The sequence below is a fragment of the Scyliorhinus torazame genome, chromosome 18 (assembly GCF_047496885.1).
Source record: "Scyliorhinus torazame isolate Kashiwa2021f chromosome 18, sScyTor2.1, whole genome shotgun sequence".
Lineage (NCBI taxonomy): Eukaryota > Metazoa > Chordata > Chondrichthyes > Carcharhiniformes > Scyliorhinidae > Scyliorhinus > Scyliorhinus torazame.
The window spans coordinates 13,202,482-13,219,788 of record NC_092724.1 but is presented as its reverse complement, the minus strand read 5'-3'; the positions used below and the strand labels follow the sequence as shown (position 1 = coordinate 13,219,788).

Sequence of the window (17,307 nt, the reverse complement as noted above, 5' to 3'; positions counted from 1 at the left end):
TCTGCACAGACAGTGACCCAGCGGGGAATCGAACCTGGGACCCTGGCACTGTGAAGCCACTGTGCTAGCCACTGTGCTATGGCCAGGCGCAGTTTTGAATCGCCTGCCAATTCAAGTGCCTGACCTTGAACCCGACGCTGCGCAAGCTTCCCATAATGGCACAGCCAATATTAGGAACGCGAGAAGGGAAAGTGTTTTCTAGCCACAAACCAAGACGCTAACATATTTGTCAAACCAAAAGTTAAATACACGACAGCGTGTTTTTTTTTTTTACATTGCTTTAAAATGGAAACATTTTTTGGGTGTAGCAACCACAGGAAAATAAAAGGAGATCCTTGAGTTCACGGAACTCATTACTGGGCCTCAGCCAACAAGCAGCTAACACCACAGAAAACAAAACGCAGACCAGTCTTGGGAACTGGCTTCTGTCAGTACTTAGCAACTGTATCCATAGTAGCAGGGTTGCCAGGGCTTAAGTCACTGGATGCAATACCAAAGGATGTTACCATGGGACTCCCATCTCCTAATTACAATTTGATTTCATATTATGCAAAGTTTCCCTTGGGCTAGGGATTGCTTCAAGTTGTCACCATGTCCAAGACTCAGTGGTTGGCACTCTCATCATTTTGAGTCAGCAGGCTGTGCAGTCAAGACCCACAACAGAGACCTGAACATTAAATAATCCAGCTGATGCCCCCACTGCAGCACTGATGGAGTGTGCACTGTCAGGGGCATTATCATTTGAAAATTGAGGTACCCGCAATAATGACGCTTAGAGATTAAACTGTAAAGAAGGCTTTATTAGACTAATAACTATGCTAGAGCTAGAGACGAGAGCTGACTGTTACACAGATCATGAGGCAGCCCTTTATGTATGGCTCCCAGATGGGCGGAGCCAGAGGCGGAGTCCCCAGGGTTCCAAGCCCGGTCTTAAAGGGGACGTCACCTTACATGATGATAAGGCAGTAACCGTTCATCACAAAAATGAAACCTCTGCCCACTTGGGGGGCTGTTAAAGGTATCTGCGGTACCATTTTAGAGAGCAGGAGAGTTCGTTCCCCCATCACCACCATATAAAACACTCATTAGGCCACAACTAGAGTACTGTGTGCAGTTCTGGTCGTCGCACTACAGGAATTATTAGAGGAATGCATTAGAAAGGGAGCAGAGGAGATACACCGGGATGTTGCCTGGGCTGGAGCGATTCAACTATGAAGAGAGGCCGGTTAGGCCGGGGTTGTTTTCCTTAGGGCAGAGAAGACTGAGCAGGACCCTGATCAGGATGTACAAAATTATGAAGGACATAGATAGGTTGGAAAGGAAGGAGCTTTCCCCCCTTAGTAGAGAGGCCAATAACCAGGGGGCATAGATTTACAATAAGGGGCAGGATATTTAGAGGGGATTTGAGGAAAAGCCTTTTCACCCAGAGGGGGGTGGGAATCTGGAACTCGCTGCCTGAAAGGGTGGCAGAGGCGAGAACCCTTGCAACATTTAAGAAACACTTGTAACCCCACAGCATACAGGGCTACGGATCAAGTGCTTGAAAATGGGAACAGAATAGGTGCTTGATGGCCATGCAAATACAATGTGCCGAGGGGCCTCTTATTGTGCTGTAAAACTCTATGACTTCCTCATCACCCTACCCCCTCCCTCTCTCTCGCTATAATTTCCAGCTTTTCTTAGTTTCGGTGCTTTGGACTTACAAGTCTTTTTTTCTTCCTGTTCCAAAAGAGCATTGGGCACTCATCCCTGACCTTTTGCACTGAGGTTATTCATACTGGAATAAAAACAGAAAATGTTGGAAATACTCAGCAGGTCAGACAGCATCTGTAAAGAGAGAGAGAGAAACAGAGTTATCGTTTCAGGCCAATGACAGTTCTGGTAAACGGTCATCAATCTGAAATGTTAACTCAGCTTCTCAGTTTAAAGGTACTGCCATTGCCGTCTCCTACAAGAGAGGCTCTAATCATCGTCCCTTGACGTTCAATGGCATTACCATCGCTGAATTCCCCACAATCAACATCCTGGGGGTTACCATTGATCAGAAAGTGAACTGGACTAGCCATATTAATACTGTGGTTACCAGGGAAGGTCAAAGGCTAGGTATCCTTCGGTGAGTAACTCAACTCCTGACCCCCCTCAAAGCGTGTCAACCATCTACAAGGCACAAGTCAGGAGTGTAATGGAATACTCTCCACTTGCCTGGATGAGTGCAGCTCCACCAACACTCAAGAAGCTCGACACAATCCAGTAACCAGACAAAGTAAGCCACTTGATTGCTCCTCCTTCCACAAACATTCAAACCCTCCACCACTGACGAACAGAGGCAGCCGTGTGCACCATCTACAAGATGCACTGCAGTAACTCACCAACGTTCCTCAGACAGCACCTTCCCAACCCACGGCCACTACCATCTAGAAGGACAAGAGCAGCAGATACCTGGGAACCCCACCACCTGGAGGTTTCCTCGAAGTCACTCAGCACCTTGACTTGGGAATATATCGCCGCTCCTTCACTGTCACTGGGGCAACATCCTGGAACTCCCTCCCTAACAGCACAGTGTGTGTACCTACACCTCAGGATTTGCAGTGGTTCAAGAAGGCAACTCACCACCACCTTCTGAACGGCAACTCGGGATGGTTAATAAATGCCAGCTTAACCAGCGACGCCCACAGCCCGTAAATGAATATAAGAATAACATTTCCAATGTTTTCCATTTCTATTTCAAATTTTCAGCATTTTGCTTTTGGGTTAATCATGCTGGAGACTCTGGTGTGCAAAAGTTCCAAAATGTAAATGTACAAGATCAGCGCTCCCCCACAGGAGAAGTAACTTTTTAACTTGGGAGCCTCCTAAGCAACGATAATATTTTTCATTCCACCATTGGCAGCTGTGCCTTCAGCTCCTGAGGCCTGAAAACACTGGAATTTTCTTCATAAATCTTTCCACTATTATGATCCCAGATCAGAGCCCAACAGTGGCTAGAATACAGGACCGAACCCCCAAGCATGGTAGCACAGTGGTTAGCACTGTTGCTCCACAGTGCCAGGGTCCCAGGTTCGATTCCCGGCTTGGGTCACTGTCTGTGTGGAGTCTGCACGTTCTCCCTGTATCTGCGTGGGTTTCCTCCGGGTCCTCCGGTTTCCTCCCACAAATCCCAAAAGACGGTTTGAATTTTGAATTCTCTTCCGTGTACCCGAACAGGCGCCCGAGCGTGGCGACGAGGGGATTTTCACAGTAACTTCATTGCAATGTTAATGTAAGCCTACCCGCCCAGACACTGTCTGTGTGGAGCCTGCACGTTCTCCCCGTGTCTGTGTGGGTTTCCTCCGGGTGCTCCGGTTTCCTCCCACAGTCCAAAGATGTGCAGGATAGGTGGATTGGCCGTGATAAATTGCCCTTAATGTCCAATAAAGGTTGGGTGGAGTTACTGGGTTATGGGGATAAGGTGTAGGTATGGGCTTGGGTAGGATGCTCTTTCCAAGGGCCGGTGCAGACTCGATGGGCCGAATGGACTCCTTCTGCACTGTAAATTCTATGATCTAAAAATAAAAATTATTATTAGTTAATTTTATAAGACTGTGCGATTCGCTCCAGGAGTGACTGCACAAAGAAATAAGGCTTCGTAGTTTTAAAACAAAACTTTCTTATGAGTAAAACTCTTTAACCACATACCTCAAAAGAACTGCTTACATTTACCCCTTAAACACCACTATTCAACTCCCCATTGAACAACAAGAAAAAAAAACATACAGCTCTCAATCCATCTTAAAACCAGCATGGTATAGAATAATACTTGCTTCACAGAACAGATTAGAACCCCTGCGGACTCTGGCGAGATGTCACCAAAAGGCTGCTTCACCTGACATGTTGCAGCTTCTTCCTTGTCCTCAGACAAGACTGCTCTGCTTTAATAACTACCCCAACTATAACTATCCTGCTCTTTTTATCACTATCCTATTGGGAGAGAAAGTGTAGACTCAGTGTCAGGCAGATCAGACTTCAACTCTTTTCCAAACTTTGTCAAAATGTCTCTGAATCTCTTCGCTTCACCTAGCAATGACATCCCCCCCCCCCCCCCCCTACCCCAAGCTGAAAGACAAATTAACTTTCCAGACTAAAAGGACATTAATTCCCCAGGGACTTTCCCCCCAGTCAAACCACAGTGCATTAGCCCAGACTGAAAAACAAGTTTGTCTGGTCAATTTCACCTCTGGCTCCTAAAAGCTCCCAGGCCTTCACAGAACTTAATCATTTTTAGAAACATGACCGCTGCAGTCAAACACACACTATAACCCCAGGCTTTTAACCCTGAAATTGCACCAATACTTGGAATCCCATATTCCTCAAATTCTCCATCATCACACCACCTCTCTCATTTCAAGATGCTCCTCAATACTTGTTTGACCAAGCTGGAGGCCGTCTGTCCTGGCTTTCTCCCCATTTGGCACAGGGTCAAAATGTTATTTGACAGCCGCTCCTGTGACGCGTATTGGGGCTTCGTAATATGGCGAAGGCTCTACACAAAGGCCAAGTTGCTGTCGAGTGCGGGTTTATCGAGTCACGCTTCTACACCAGGCAGGATGAAGGATGACCAGTGGTTGACAACACATCTCTGCAGTGAGCCAAATTTGTGCTGGAGTAACAGCCCAGCGTCAAATTGCACACAGGTGCATTCAAAGCCTGTAGAGCCCCCCCCCCCCCCCCCAAAAAAAAAACAGTGCGCCTTTTACAATTAAACTATCTTCTTAAAAACCCAGCTGTACCAAATGTCGGCTGCAGATTCCTAGCATTATGAAGCTGGACCACAAACCACCCCCCCCCCCCAGGAATTCATTTCATTTCACTTCAGCATGACAAGCAACAGAGTCTGAAATTAAATACAGGAGGTGGAAAACATCAGCAGGGTGGAAATATAAACTTCCAGACGGCAGTCTCAGAGCAACTGCTCCGGACAGCACAACAGCTGCAGTTTTAAGCCAGTGCGAAATTAATAGGAGTCGGAAATTCAGAATGCCAGAGGAGCTAAAACCATGGATCATTCCGCCGTCTATTCTCCCACTGCCATTACGGCTGGCAGGAGAAAAGATGCTTAAAATAGCTAGGTTGGGCAGGGACAGAAGGGAAAGAACCAAGGGGAGTTCTCCAGTCTGAAACGGTCCTCATCCAACGTGCAAATACATTTCAATAGGTGGTCACTGGAATAATCAGCAGCAGCAGGAAACCAGCATGACATTTTCCTCTGGGGAACCCATAATCAGCTATAGTGTCCACACGTCACATGGCTGAAACCCGACAATTAAGCAAAACCCAAGGATTAAACCTGGGACTTCCCGAATGACGTTAAATGATTATTGCAGCACCATGCCATTTAACCTCAATGAATCTCAACAGCCGTGTTACATGCACCGGTGTAATTATATCGCAGCACAATTAAACCTGGTCGATCATCAATTTTTAAAATCCGGTCTCATCCTTGTGCAGTGCCTTGGGACGTTTGACTACCATATAAATGCAAGTTGGTGTTGTTGCATTTTGCCAGGACAAGCAAAAGAATCAAATTTGGAAGCGAGGGGCATCGTGGAGGAGGAGGATGGGATGGGATGCAGATTTTAACTGACAAGACATTAGGGTAATCAAACAAGAAAATTGGGCTGCTGGAGTTGGCAGGATTTAGTGCAGTGACTCCCAACCTGTGGTCTGCGGACCACTGGTGGCTCGTGCCAGTACTGCAGGTGATTCACGGGGAAAAGAAATACAGGGGGAATACAATTTGTTGTAACACTCAGATGTATCATAATCAACATTACATTACGACTCACAATGTAATTTGCTTCACAAACATCCTTGTCTAATATAACGTGCAATGTATTTGTGAGTGTGCATCATAAACTATTAGAAACAGCTGCGTTTTTTTTTCCTTTTACTTTTTAAAATAAATTTAGAGTACCCAATTATGTTTCTCCAATTAAGGTGCAATTTAGCGTGGCCAATCCACCTACCCTGCACATCTTTGGGTTGTGGGGGGTGAAACCCACGCAGACACGGGGAGAATGTGCAAACTCAACACGGAACAGTGACCCAGGGCCGGGATTCGAACCCGGGTCCTCAGCGCCGCAGTCCCAGTGGTAACCACTGCAACAGCTGCGTTTTTAATACCCGTCGATATATCCCGCCAGCCGTCGGCTACGGAAAAAAATAATGTTTAAAACGGCCTGCGTACTTTGTGGTCCGCAAAAGCTTTTGCTGACGACCTATGGTCTGCATAAAGGAAAAGGTTGGGAACCGTTTTAGTGCAAAGTCTCTGCTCAGATCCTCCCTGCGAGAGAGCTGTGAAATGACTGGAATGCAAAGCAAAACAACCAAAGTGTCACTAAGGCGGAGCTGGGAAAGAAATCCCGCTTGCAGGCTTGCCCCGGGGCAAGTGAGAAAGCAAGCCACACCTATAATGTGAATTAAAGGCTTGCTTTTGTATCGCCCACACAACCCCTCCCTCACCGAAAACTACAAGTTCTATTCTAATGGTGGTTAGCACTGTTGCTTCACAGCGCCAGGGTCCCAGGTTCAATTCCCGGCTTGAGTCACTGTCTGTGTGGAGTCTGCACGTTCTCCCCGTGCCTGCGCGGGTTTCCTCCGGGTGCTCCTGTTTCCTCCCAAAAGTCCCGAAGGATGTGCTTGTTAAGTGAATTGGGCATTCGGAATTCTGAAAAATGTGGCGACTAGGGGATTTTCACAGTAACTTCATTGCAGTGTTAATGTAAGCCTACTTGTGATAGTAATAAAGATTATTCTTATAATTAATGGCTTACTACACCAGTTCCTTTTCCAGCTCGTCCCACTGCTGTCAGGGTTGTTAGCTGCCCGCTTGTAACCAAAGCAGTGTGATTTTTTTTTTCAGTGCGTAACCCAGAAAGCCCTGGGTAAAATACCTCAGAAGCCGGATATCCGGAATATAAAGCAGCCTTGGCTCAGTGATAACTTGGGCTTCGAGTGGTAAATAGGCGGGTTCCAAATCTTACTTCGAGAGGGAGATGCACCACGGGGAATGCTACCTTTTGGATGAGGTGTCAAGCGGAGGACCTGTCAGCCCACTCAGCTGGATGCAGAAGATCCCATGAAACCACTTCAAAGCAGCGGTGCTCTCCCTGGACAATATTTGCCACCACCCCTCAGCCGACATCAATAGAACAGAATCTGATCATTATCTCAGTGTGGGACTACACTGCGGGGAAATTGGCTGCTGTGCTTTTTACGGTGCTTACGATGTAAATAAACTTTACTGGTTTGCTGGGGGGTTGCAAAAGGCACGTCTGTTTTTTCCTTAAAAGATACCAGATGCCCAAATTTTGAAACTAGAGACCCAGTTTTCCACTTCTGTTACAAATTAAAGGGTTGTATTTATGTAGAACCTATCATATTGCAAGTCTCAAGTGCTTCGCACACAATGACTTACTGTGATGTGAGGAGATTTATTATATCGCCAATTGTCATGGCCGTTTGCACAAAGCACAACATGAGAATTGAAAGATGTCAAAAATGAATATCTCGTAAGCAATAAAAATGGCGAAGGTACTCGGGTCAGGCAGCAACCGCCGAGAAAGGAACAGAGTTAACGGTTCAGGTCGATGGTCCGTCATTGGAACGAGTAAAGGTATTTTAGCAAGTACAGAGGCAGGGAAAAAGGAGACGGGTGAAGAAAAGAAAAGGGGAGTGCTTGTGAAATGGTAGAAGGCAGGAGAGGTTAAATGACAAATGGGCTCATCGAATGGTAGAATTTACAGTGCAGAAGAAGCCATTCGGCCCATCGAGTCGGCCCCGGCCCTTGGAAGGGCATCCTGCCTAAGCCCACACCTCCACCCTTTCCCCTAACCCAGTAACCCCAACTAACCTCTTTTGGACACTAAGGGTCAATTTAACGTGGCCAATTCACCTAACCTGCACATCTTTGGGCTGTGGGAGGAAACCGGAGCACCCGGAGGAAACCCACGCACACACGGGGAGAAAGTGTAGACTCTGCACAGACAGTGACCCAAGCCGGGAATCGAATCTGGGACCCTGGTGCTATGAAGCAACTGTGCTAGCCACTGTGCTATCATACTGCCCCAATGATGGCGGAAGGCAAAATGGGAAGGTAATTGTCATGATATGCAAACATGCAACCAATGAATACTCAGAATAGGACACAACCAATGGGCAGTCAGGACACTCAGAGGTGGCATCACCACAAGGGGGCAAAATATAAACACTATAAAAGGGATGAGGCACTCACACCCTGCCTCTTACCACAGACAGACATCTAGAGAGTTAGACAGGGTTCACACCCCAGCACGTGGCTTCGAGCAAGCTGGTACAATTAGACTGAGTTACTACAGTTAGATAAGCAGAGAGTCGAACTCTTTGAGAACTGTGTTAATCGTTCAATAAACACGTTGAACTCATTTCAGAGTCTGGAGCATCCTTTAGTTAAGACTGCATCAAGTAGCAGCCTGTGTTATCCGAAGCAGCATAACACGACAGTAATGAGGCAAATAAGGAAACAAAATGAGTCTAGCTCCAACTAACTGTAGAATCATTACCAGCTGCTATTGGCTGGAAGAAATGGGAGAATGATTATGATGTGAATTTGATGAACTGAGTGCTGGTTTTGGAAGGCTAGAAAATGCCTAATGAGGTTCTGCTGCTCTGAGGAAGGTTCGTCAACCTGAAGTGTAACAGTGTTTGGGTCTCCACAGGTGCTGACTGAGCTGCTGAGTATTTCCAGCATTTTATGGGTTTAAATTCAGAATCTGGGGGATTTTGCTTTTGGTATAAAAGCAAATCAAGACAGCCTTGGAAAAAAAACCCCAAGGGATGCTTCAGATGATTGCACCTCCACCCTCTGGTGGCGACATGTGGGAGGAGGTCGCACATTCTAGCTCCCGCAAGCGTTCTGGGATTTTGGTCCTCTCCACCGGTTTTTGGTGGGAAAATCTTCAGAATATTTGTGCCTGGGTGTCATAATATTCACGCATGTATATAATGAAGTGCAGACAGGCAGGGATTGACACACAGGATGACCAGTAAGCACACAGCACAGTGCAGCCAATCACCAGACAGGACACCGCCACTATAAAGTCAGAGGGCACTAGGTCTCCCGCTCTCTCGGGACCCAGCCACTGAGACAGTCAGAGTCCACGAGCTAGCACAGTGCAAACACCATGCGGTAGCTAGTAAGTCTGGTCAGGCTAGTACAAGGTCTCCAGTCAATTCAGTATAGTGTCGACCCACAGCTGAATATGTATATTAGTTCTATCGTTCAATAAAATGATGTTGGATCTTCTACAGTGTTAGAGGTCTGTTCCTCGCTTCGCTGCATCAAGTGCAGTCCACACCGAACCAACCTGCCTAACACATCATGGTACCACGGAGTGATACTGAAAATTGACGGACCTAGCTCGAGTGAATCAGCATTGACCAGCAAGCAGCCATCCGGTGACATGGAAAACATCCAGCCTCCTCCGCAGCTCCGCATCTCCGGCAACCTCGGCGCAAATTGTGAGCTCTTCAAGCAAACATTCCTCTGGTACATCGAGGCCTCCAATCTCAAAGCAGCATCGGATGCCAGGAAGATTGCGCTATTTCTCTCCACCGCGGGGGACCACGCCATCCACATCTACAACTCCCTCATGTTCGTTGACGACGAAGAAAAAACAAAATTCAAAACAGTCCTGCTGAAGTTTGACAGCCACTGCGACATTGAGGTGAATGAAAGCTTTGAACGGTACTTTTTCCAGCAGAGGCTTCAGGGTAAGAATGAACCTTTCCAGTCCTTCGTCACCCATCTCCGCATCCTAGCGCAGTCACGTAACTATGACTCGACGGCTGATTCCATGATCCGGGATCAGATCGTTTTCGGAGTCCACTCGGACTCCCTTCGGCAGCAGCTCCTGAAAGTTGACCCTCTCTGTCGCTATCGAGACTTGCGTTGTCCATGAGCATGCCAAGAATCATTACTCTCACATCAGGGTGGCAGAAACTGCGAAGCTGGCCTCCCATGAGGCGGAATGGGTGCAGGCCATTGCACAAATGCAGGGCCTGAGCATCGAGGAGAGTGGCCGTTTCGTGCACTTTTCCCGGGTCCCTGCGCATGTGCGCCATGACCGAGTGGACGACGAGCCCGACAACCTGACTGCGCAGGTGCGTACGTCCACCGACCGCACTGCGCATGGGCGCACGGAGCGCGCTGACGTCGGCGTCATGACATGTCCGAATTGTGGCTCCTCCCACTTAAAGCGGCAATGTCCGGCAAAAGGACGCCAGTGCCTACAGTGTGGCAAGCTTGGCCACTACGCAGCCCTTTGCAGATCTGCTCTACCGCTCAGCAGCCAGCGATCCCAGCTGCAGCGCAGAAGTGTCCGCTCAATACAACAAGGCATGCCAGATTACGATCCTGACAGCCCAATGGACCCTGATGCTGAGTGCCTTAAGTCCCCATACCAGGTGGGCATCATAACTATACATGTACTGCCTTCCACCACACCTACGCAACGCCTCTCGATCCTCAGTGTGGATCCCGATGACGAGTGGTCTGCTGTCCTCACAGTGAACAAGGCTCACATCCAGTTCAGACTGGACACCAGCGCATCGGCGAACCTCATCTCGAAATCCGACCGCGACACCATCTGCGCCAGACCAAGCATTCTTCCACCGGCCTGCCAGCTCCTTGACTACAATGACAACACCATCGCTGCCAGTGGCTCTTGTCAACTGGGGGTATCCAATAAGGCGATCAAGGCGATGCTGCGGTTTGAAATCGTCCGGCATGACAGAGCATCTCTGCTCGGTGCTCGTGCCTGCAAGCTCTTGAACCTTGTTCAACGCGTCCACACCATGTCATCATCACCGGCGACGGCCTCGCCCGATGGAAACTTGCAAGCCGCCATTGATCACAGCATCATGCAGTACCACAGCGTGTTCGACGGAATGGGCACGCTTCCATACCGATACAAAATCCTGCTCAAGCCGAATGCCACCCCTGTAATTCATGCACCTCGCCGGGTGCCGGTGCCCCTCAAGGATCGTCTGAAGAAGCAATTACAGGACCTCCAAGACCATGGCATCATATCAAAGGTTACAGAGCCCACAGACTGAGTCAGCTCCATGATCTGTGTCATGAAGCCGTCAGGGGAGCTTCGCATTTGCATTAACCCTAAGGATCTGAACCGAAACATCATGAAGGAGCATTACCCGATACCAAAACGAGAAGAGTTGACCAGTGAGATAGCTCATGCCAAATTCTTCACTAAGCTCGATGCCTCCAAGGGTTTTTGGCAAATACAACTGGACGCGTCCAGTCGCAAGTTGTGCACGTTCAACGCCCCGTTTGGTCATTACTGCTACAACTGGATGCCTTTTGGCATCACATCTGCCTCCGAAGTATTTCATCGCATCATGGAACAGATGATGGAGGGCATCGCGGGGGTGCAAGTGTACGTTGACGATGTCATTATCTGGTCCACAATGCCCCAGGAACACATCGTTCGCCTCAAGAAGGTATTCCAGAGAATTCATGAACATGGTCTTCAGCGCAACAGGGCCAAGTGCTCATTTGGTCAATCGGAGATCAAATTCCTAGGTGACCAATCTCGCAGCAGGGCGTACGGCCAGACGGTCTCGGCGATCAACGCCATGAAGACCCCGGAGGACAAAAAGGCGATCCTCCGCTTTCTCGGAATGGTCAACTTCCTCGGGAAATTCATTCCCAATATGGCATCCCACACCACGGCCCTCCGCCATCTCGTCAAAAAGTCGATGGAATTCCAGTGGCTGCCCACTCAAGAAGAGGAATGGCGCGAGCTGAAAGCAAAACTCACGACAGCCCCAGTCCTAGCGTTCTTCGACCCAACCAAGGAAACCAAGCTATCAACTGATGCAAGGCAGGATGGCATTGGGGCGGTGCTCCTTCAGCGGGATGACTCCGCGTCCTGGGCTCCAGTGGCGTATGCCTCCAGGGCCATGACGCCCACTGAGCAACGGTACGCTCAGATTGAGAAGGAGTGTCTGGGCCTCCTGACAGGGATAGTCAAGTTCCACGACTATGTTTATGGCCTGCCGAAATTCACGGTAGAGACGGACCACAGGCCTCTAGTCCACATAATCCAGAAGGATTTAAGCGACATGACATCTCGGTTACAGCGTATTCTTCTAAAGCTACACCACTACGACTTCGAACTGGTCTACACGCCAGGTAAGGAGCTGATCGTTGCAGATGCCCTGTCCAGGTCCATTACCACACCGCATGAACAAAGTGACTTCATCTGCCACATAGAAGCTCAAGTGCAGTTGTGTGCCTCAAACCTTCCGGCCTCCGACGAACGGGTGGTCCAAATTCGTGAGGAGACGGCCAAGGATCCTCTGCTGCAGCGTGTGATGCAGCACCTTACCAATGGCTGGCAGAAGGGACAATGTCCCCAGCTCTATAACGTAAAAGGCGACCTGATGGTGGTGGAGGGAATCCTTCTGAAACTCGACAGGATCGTAATTCCTCAGAGTATGCGTGCTATGGTGCCGGGCCAACTCCATGAGGGTCACCTTGGGGTCTAGAAATGCCGACGCAGAACTTGGGAGGCGGTCAATTGGCCGGGCATCAGCCAGGACATTGCCGATAGTCCTCAATTGCCCTACCTGTCAGACGTTTCAGCCAGCTCAACCCAAAGAAACGTTGCAGCAGCACGGGATTGTGACCTCTCCGTGGTTCAAAGTTGGTGTAGACCTTTTCCACGCCAAGGGGCGTGACTACGTGCTCCTGGTCGACTACATCTCCAGTTACCCTGAAGTAGTGAAACTGTCCGACCTCGCGTCGAAGGCGGTAATCAAAGCCTGCAAAGAAACGTTCGCCAGGCATGGGATACTGCTCACGGTAATGAGCGACAACGGTCCTTGCTTTTACAGCCAGGAATGGTCTGACTTTGCACAGTCCTACAACTTCCGTCACGTTACCTCCAGTCCCCAAGACCCGCAGTCAAACGGGAAGGCCGAAAAGGGGTCCACATTGTAAAGCGGCTGCTGTGCAAAGCTGCAGATTCAGGCTCCGATTTTAACCTGGCGCTGCTGGCATACAGGGCGACCCCACTGTCCACTGGATTGTCTCCAGCCCAGATGCTCATGAATCGCACTCTGAGGACCACAGTTCCCGCCATCCACGTTTCCGACCTTGACCACCTCACTGTCCTACAGAAAATGCAGCAGTCACGGGCCCAAACAGAAAGCCACGTGCGATGCTCATGCCACGGATCTGCCCGAGCTGGCCCCAACTGATGATGTTCGCGTACAGTTGCCTGAGGGCGGCTGGTCAGCCACAGCTGTTGTGCTCAAACAAGTGGCCCCAAGATCATTCCTTGTCCGCATGGCTGATGGCTCCCTGCTACGGCGCAACAGACGGGCACTGCGAAGAGTTCCGCGTCCACTACCTAACCGGTGTGCCTCGCCGTGTATGATGCCTCCTCCGGACGTACCCAACCACAAGGCCACCCATCTACCAGCAATCCTGCCGGTTCACGCGCCCACCGCGATGGCAGCCATTCTGCCTCTCCAAGCGCAGGCGGCTCCTCATCCGCCTCTGCGGCAATCAACAAGAATTTGGCGCCCACCACAAAGACTAAATCTATAGACTGAGCTTGTATACATTTTTATGACTTCACCAATTGGACCTCTGTAAATATTGTTTTGTTTGCCATGTATCTGCACTATCGCAACCTTCCTATGTACATACGTTCGTTTAGACATCTTTCTGTATATAGTCAGACACATATATATATTTATAAGCATCCACATCTTAGTCTTTATTTTAAAAAGGGAAAAAAAAGGGGGGGAAAATGTCATAATATTCACGCATGTATATAATGAAGTGCAGACAGGCAGTGATTGACACACAGGATGACCAGTAAGCACACTGCACAGTGCAGCCAATCACCAGACAAGACACCACCACTATAAAGCCAGAGGGCACTAGGTTTCCCGCTCTCTCGGGACCCAGCCACTGAGACAGTCGGAGTTCACGAGCTAGCACAGTGCAAACACCATGCGGTAGCTAGTAAGTCTGGTCAGGCTACTACAAGGTCTCCAGTCAGTTCAGTATAGTGTCGACCCACAGTTAAATATGTATGTTAGTTCTATCATTCAATAAAAGAGTGTTGGATCTTCTACAGTGTTAGAGGTCTGTTTCTCACATCACTGCATCAAGTGCAGTCCACACCGAACCGACCTGCCTAACACATCACTGGGGAGACTAAGTTGGCAAGGAATGTCTGGCAGCATGGGAAAGAATACTGGGAAGGATGGGAATGCCAGTGCGCAGGTAAGGTCGAGCACAGCGAAAGGCGCGTTGGCAGAGAAGATGACGGAGACCAGGTGGGCCCGCCTGCATGATGGTAGAGACACTGGCAGAGGTGATGGAACAAAGCCCTTTGTCCCCCACCCTATTCACATCGGCGATTGGGCGGTTGGCCATCGCTTTGAGAAGTTAGGTAAGGGGATGGGGGATAATGAAGGGGATGGGGGCTTTATGCGTTGATCTTTTGTTGTACATTACGGACCCGTTTCCCACGATAGGGGACATAATGGAGCTGTTAAGGCGATTTGGGGCTTTCTCCGGGTACAAATTGAATTTGGGAAAAAAAGCAAATGTTCTGGTGGCGGAGACAGTGACGCAAGGCCAACTGGGAGGAAGAATTAGGCAGGGGAAGTGGTGGAGGGGGTGTGGCGTGAAGCTGTGCGGAGGGTGAATGCCACCTCATTGTGTGCAAGGCTCAGGCTCATACAACTAAAGGCGATGCAATGGGCACTTAATAATAATAATCGCTTGTCACAAGTAGTCTTCAATGAAGTTACTGTGAAAAGCCCCTAGTTGCCACATTCCGGCACTTGTTCGGGGAGGCCGGTACGGAAATTGAACCCGCGCTGCTGGTCTTGTTCTGATTACAAGCCAGCTGTTTAGCCCACTGTGCTGAACCTTCACAGGGGCTAGGATGTGTAGAATGTTTGAGGGTAGAAGATAGGTGTGACTGGTGTGGGAGTGGCCCAGTGAATCATGTATATATGTTCTGGGCATGTCCTAAACTAGCAAACCTTTGGGGGCTCCTTCTTCAGCACCATGTCGGCGATCTTACAAAGGGGATTGGAACCTGGTCACCTAGAAGCCATTTATGGGATGTCGGACCTGCCGGAGCTGCAGACAGGGCGGGGGATGTCGTAGCTTTCGCCTCCTTGATCGCTCGCAGGAGGGTTCTGTTGGAATGGAGGTCAGCTTCTCCGCCCAGTGCCTCGGAGTGGCAGGGGGGTCTCATGGAGCTTTTTTTATCTTGAGCACGGTAGCATAGTGGTTTGTACAATTGCTTCACAGCTCCAGGGCCCCAGGTTCGATTCCCGGCTTGGGTCACTGTCTGTGCGGAGTCTGCACATCCTCCCCGTGTGGTGCGTGGGTTTCCTCCGGGTGCTCCGCTTTCCTCCCACAGTCCAAAGATGTGCGGGTTAGGTGGATTGGCCATGCTAAATTGCCCTCTGTGTCCAAAATTGCCCTTAGTGTTGGCTGGGGTTACTGGGTTATGGGGATAGAGTGGAGGTGTGGACCTTGGGTAGGGTGCTCTTTCCAAGAGCCGGTGCAGACTCGATGGGCCGAATGGCCTCCTTCTACACTGTAAATTCTATGAAATACACGTCGAGAGGTTCGATTGGGAGGTTTTACATAAATTGGCAGCCATTTGTCATGTAATTCAAAGAACTGGTCACCATCAAAAGCTAGTGTTTGTGGGGGGGGGGGGGGGGGGGTTGTTTATCAGTTTTGTATTTTTTGTATTTATATATTTTAAAAATGTTCAATGAAACTATTCTTTAAAAAAGATGGTTGCACCTCAATACGGTCATCCCCCAAAAATCAACATTTGAACCGTACTCCTCACACTGAGGAACATCTCAGAACACTTTTCAAGATGGATAAAATGACCACGGAGCAGGCAATGGGTGGAACTGCGGGAGCTGGGAGGACCAAAAGAATGGTCAAAATGCAGGTGTTTAAGGTTTATTTAGGGTGCAGTTAGCAAGGCATGATAGTTTTGGCTGTTATAATTACTACCATCCCCTCCCCTCCCAATGGTGCAGTTGATAAAAGAATAGCAATCCTAAAGCAGAATGTGTTGCAAGAACCATATAGGCTGGAACTCGCTTCAATGGGCTGGACTGTCAAGATCCAAACAAAGGCCCAGTTCCATGCTTTACACTTCCTAACGGTTCGGCTGATATGTCTTTGAAGTGTGGTGATTTACTTGCACTTTGAATCAGTGTAACAAGAGTTTGAACATTCACGCCATGCTTGGATCATCAGGAGGAAGGTGGAACTTCCACTTTGCAGCAGTCCCTCAGCACTGCCTTGAACGCGTGGCTCAGATTATCTCACGTCTTTAAGTCAGGTCATTGCAAGTTCATGAATCACACTGAAGCAGAAGTGCTACCAAATTATTAAAGCTAACCCTCAAGTCACCCTTTAATAGAAGACCTTCTTTATAAATGCTGGTACGAGTGCAAGGGATAAATCAGGTCCCTTGGTCACAGAAGCAGCAGAGGCTACTCCCATTTTACATGGGCATTCGCATGTTGCAATCCTTCCTCTGAAAGGCCCTGTACATGTTAAAGTGACAATGGATTGCAGCGAAGGCCATTGCTGTTTTCATTTCACACCGCGCAGTGCAAGCTGAATTATCTTCCTCATTGGAATGGATATTCCCAGTGGACCATGGAATTGCTTGGTTTTACCTTAAACAGGAAGCCTTAAAGGCTTACTCTAGAGTGTCTCACGGGTAAAAGACTTGCACTTAATGAGTCCTTCACAACATCAGGATGTCCCAACATACTTCACAGACAATGAAGCACTTTTGAAGTGTGGTCAAGATGGTGATGTCGGAAACATGGCAGCAAAACAGTGACCAGCCAATTCCATAAAAACAGCAATGTGATAATGACCAGATAGTAAAAACAGCAACCTAATGGTTGGGTAAGGGATAACTATTGACCCTGGACACAGGGGAAAACACCTCGCGGGACCTGTTTCCTACCATCCAGGGACGGGCAGAATCGAGGCCCCAGTCAGGCAGGTCAGCTACTCCTCGGCCACAATACATGGGTCGAAGATGCTCTCGGGAACCCAAGGCGAGAGGTCCAAGCATTGCCCCATTAATGATTCGCGGCTGCCAACCATCATCAAAGTTTTGAAATTGCACTTAAGACAACAGTTTGGATAAGTTTATTCATGCTGAGCTTGAACACATTTGTTATAGA

At 48.9% G+C, this 17,307-nt stretch overlaps 1 protein-coding gene across 2 annotated transcripts in view; it reads right to left on the bottom strand.

The window, feature by feature from the left end:
• The window catches only part of LOC140394952 (spindlin-1-like), a 112,378-nt gene that overhangs the window by 17,970 nt on the left and 77,101 nt on the right, over window positions 1–17,307 (bottom strand). The window contains exon 2 of one of the 2 annotated variants that reach the window (XM_072482172.1): window positions 1,704–1,777. The exons of the other annotated variant lie outside the window; for it this stretch is intronic. Coding sequence (XP_072338273.1) covers window positions 1,704–1,747 — 44 coding nt within the window. The 5' untranslated portion in view covers window positions 1,748–1,777. The remainder of the gene's footprint in view (window positions 1–1,703; window positions 1,778–17,307) is intronic. 2 annotated transcript variants of the gene reach the window in all.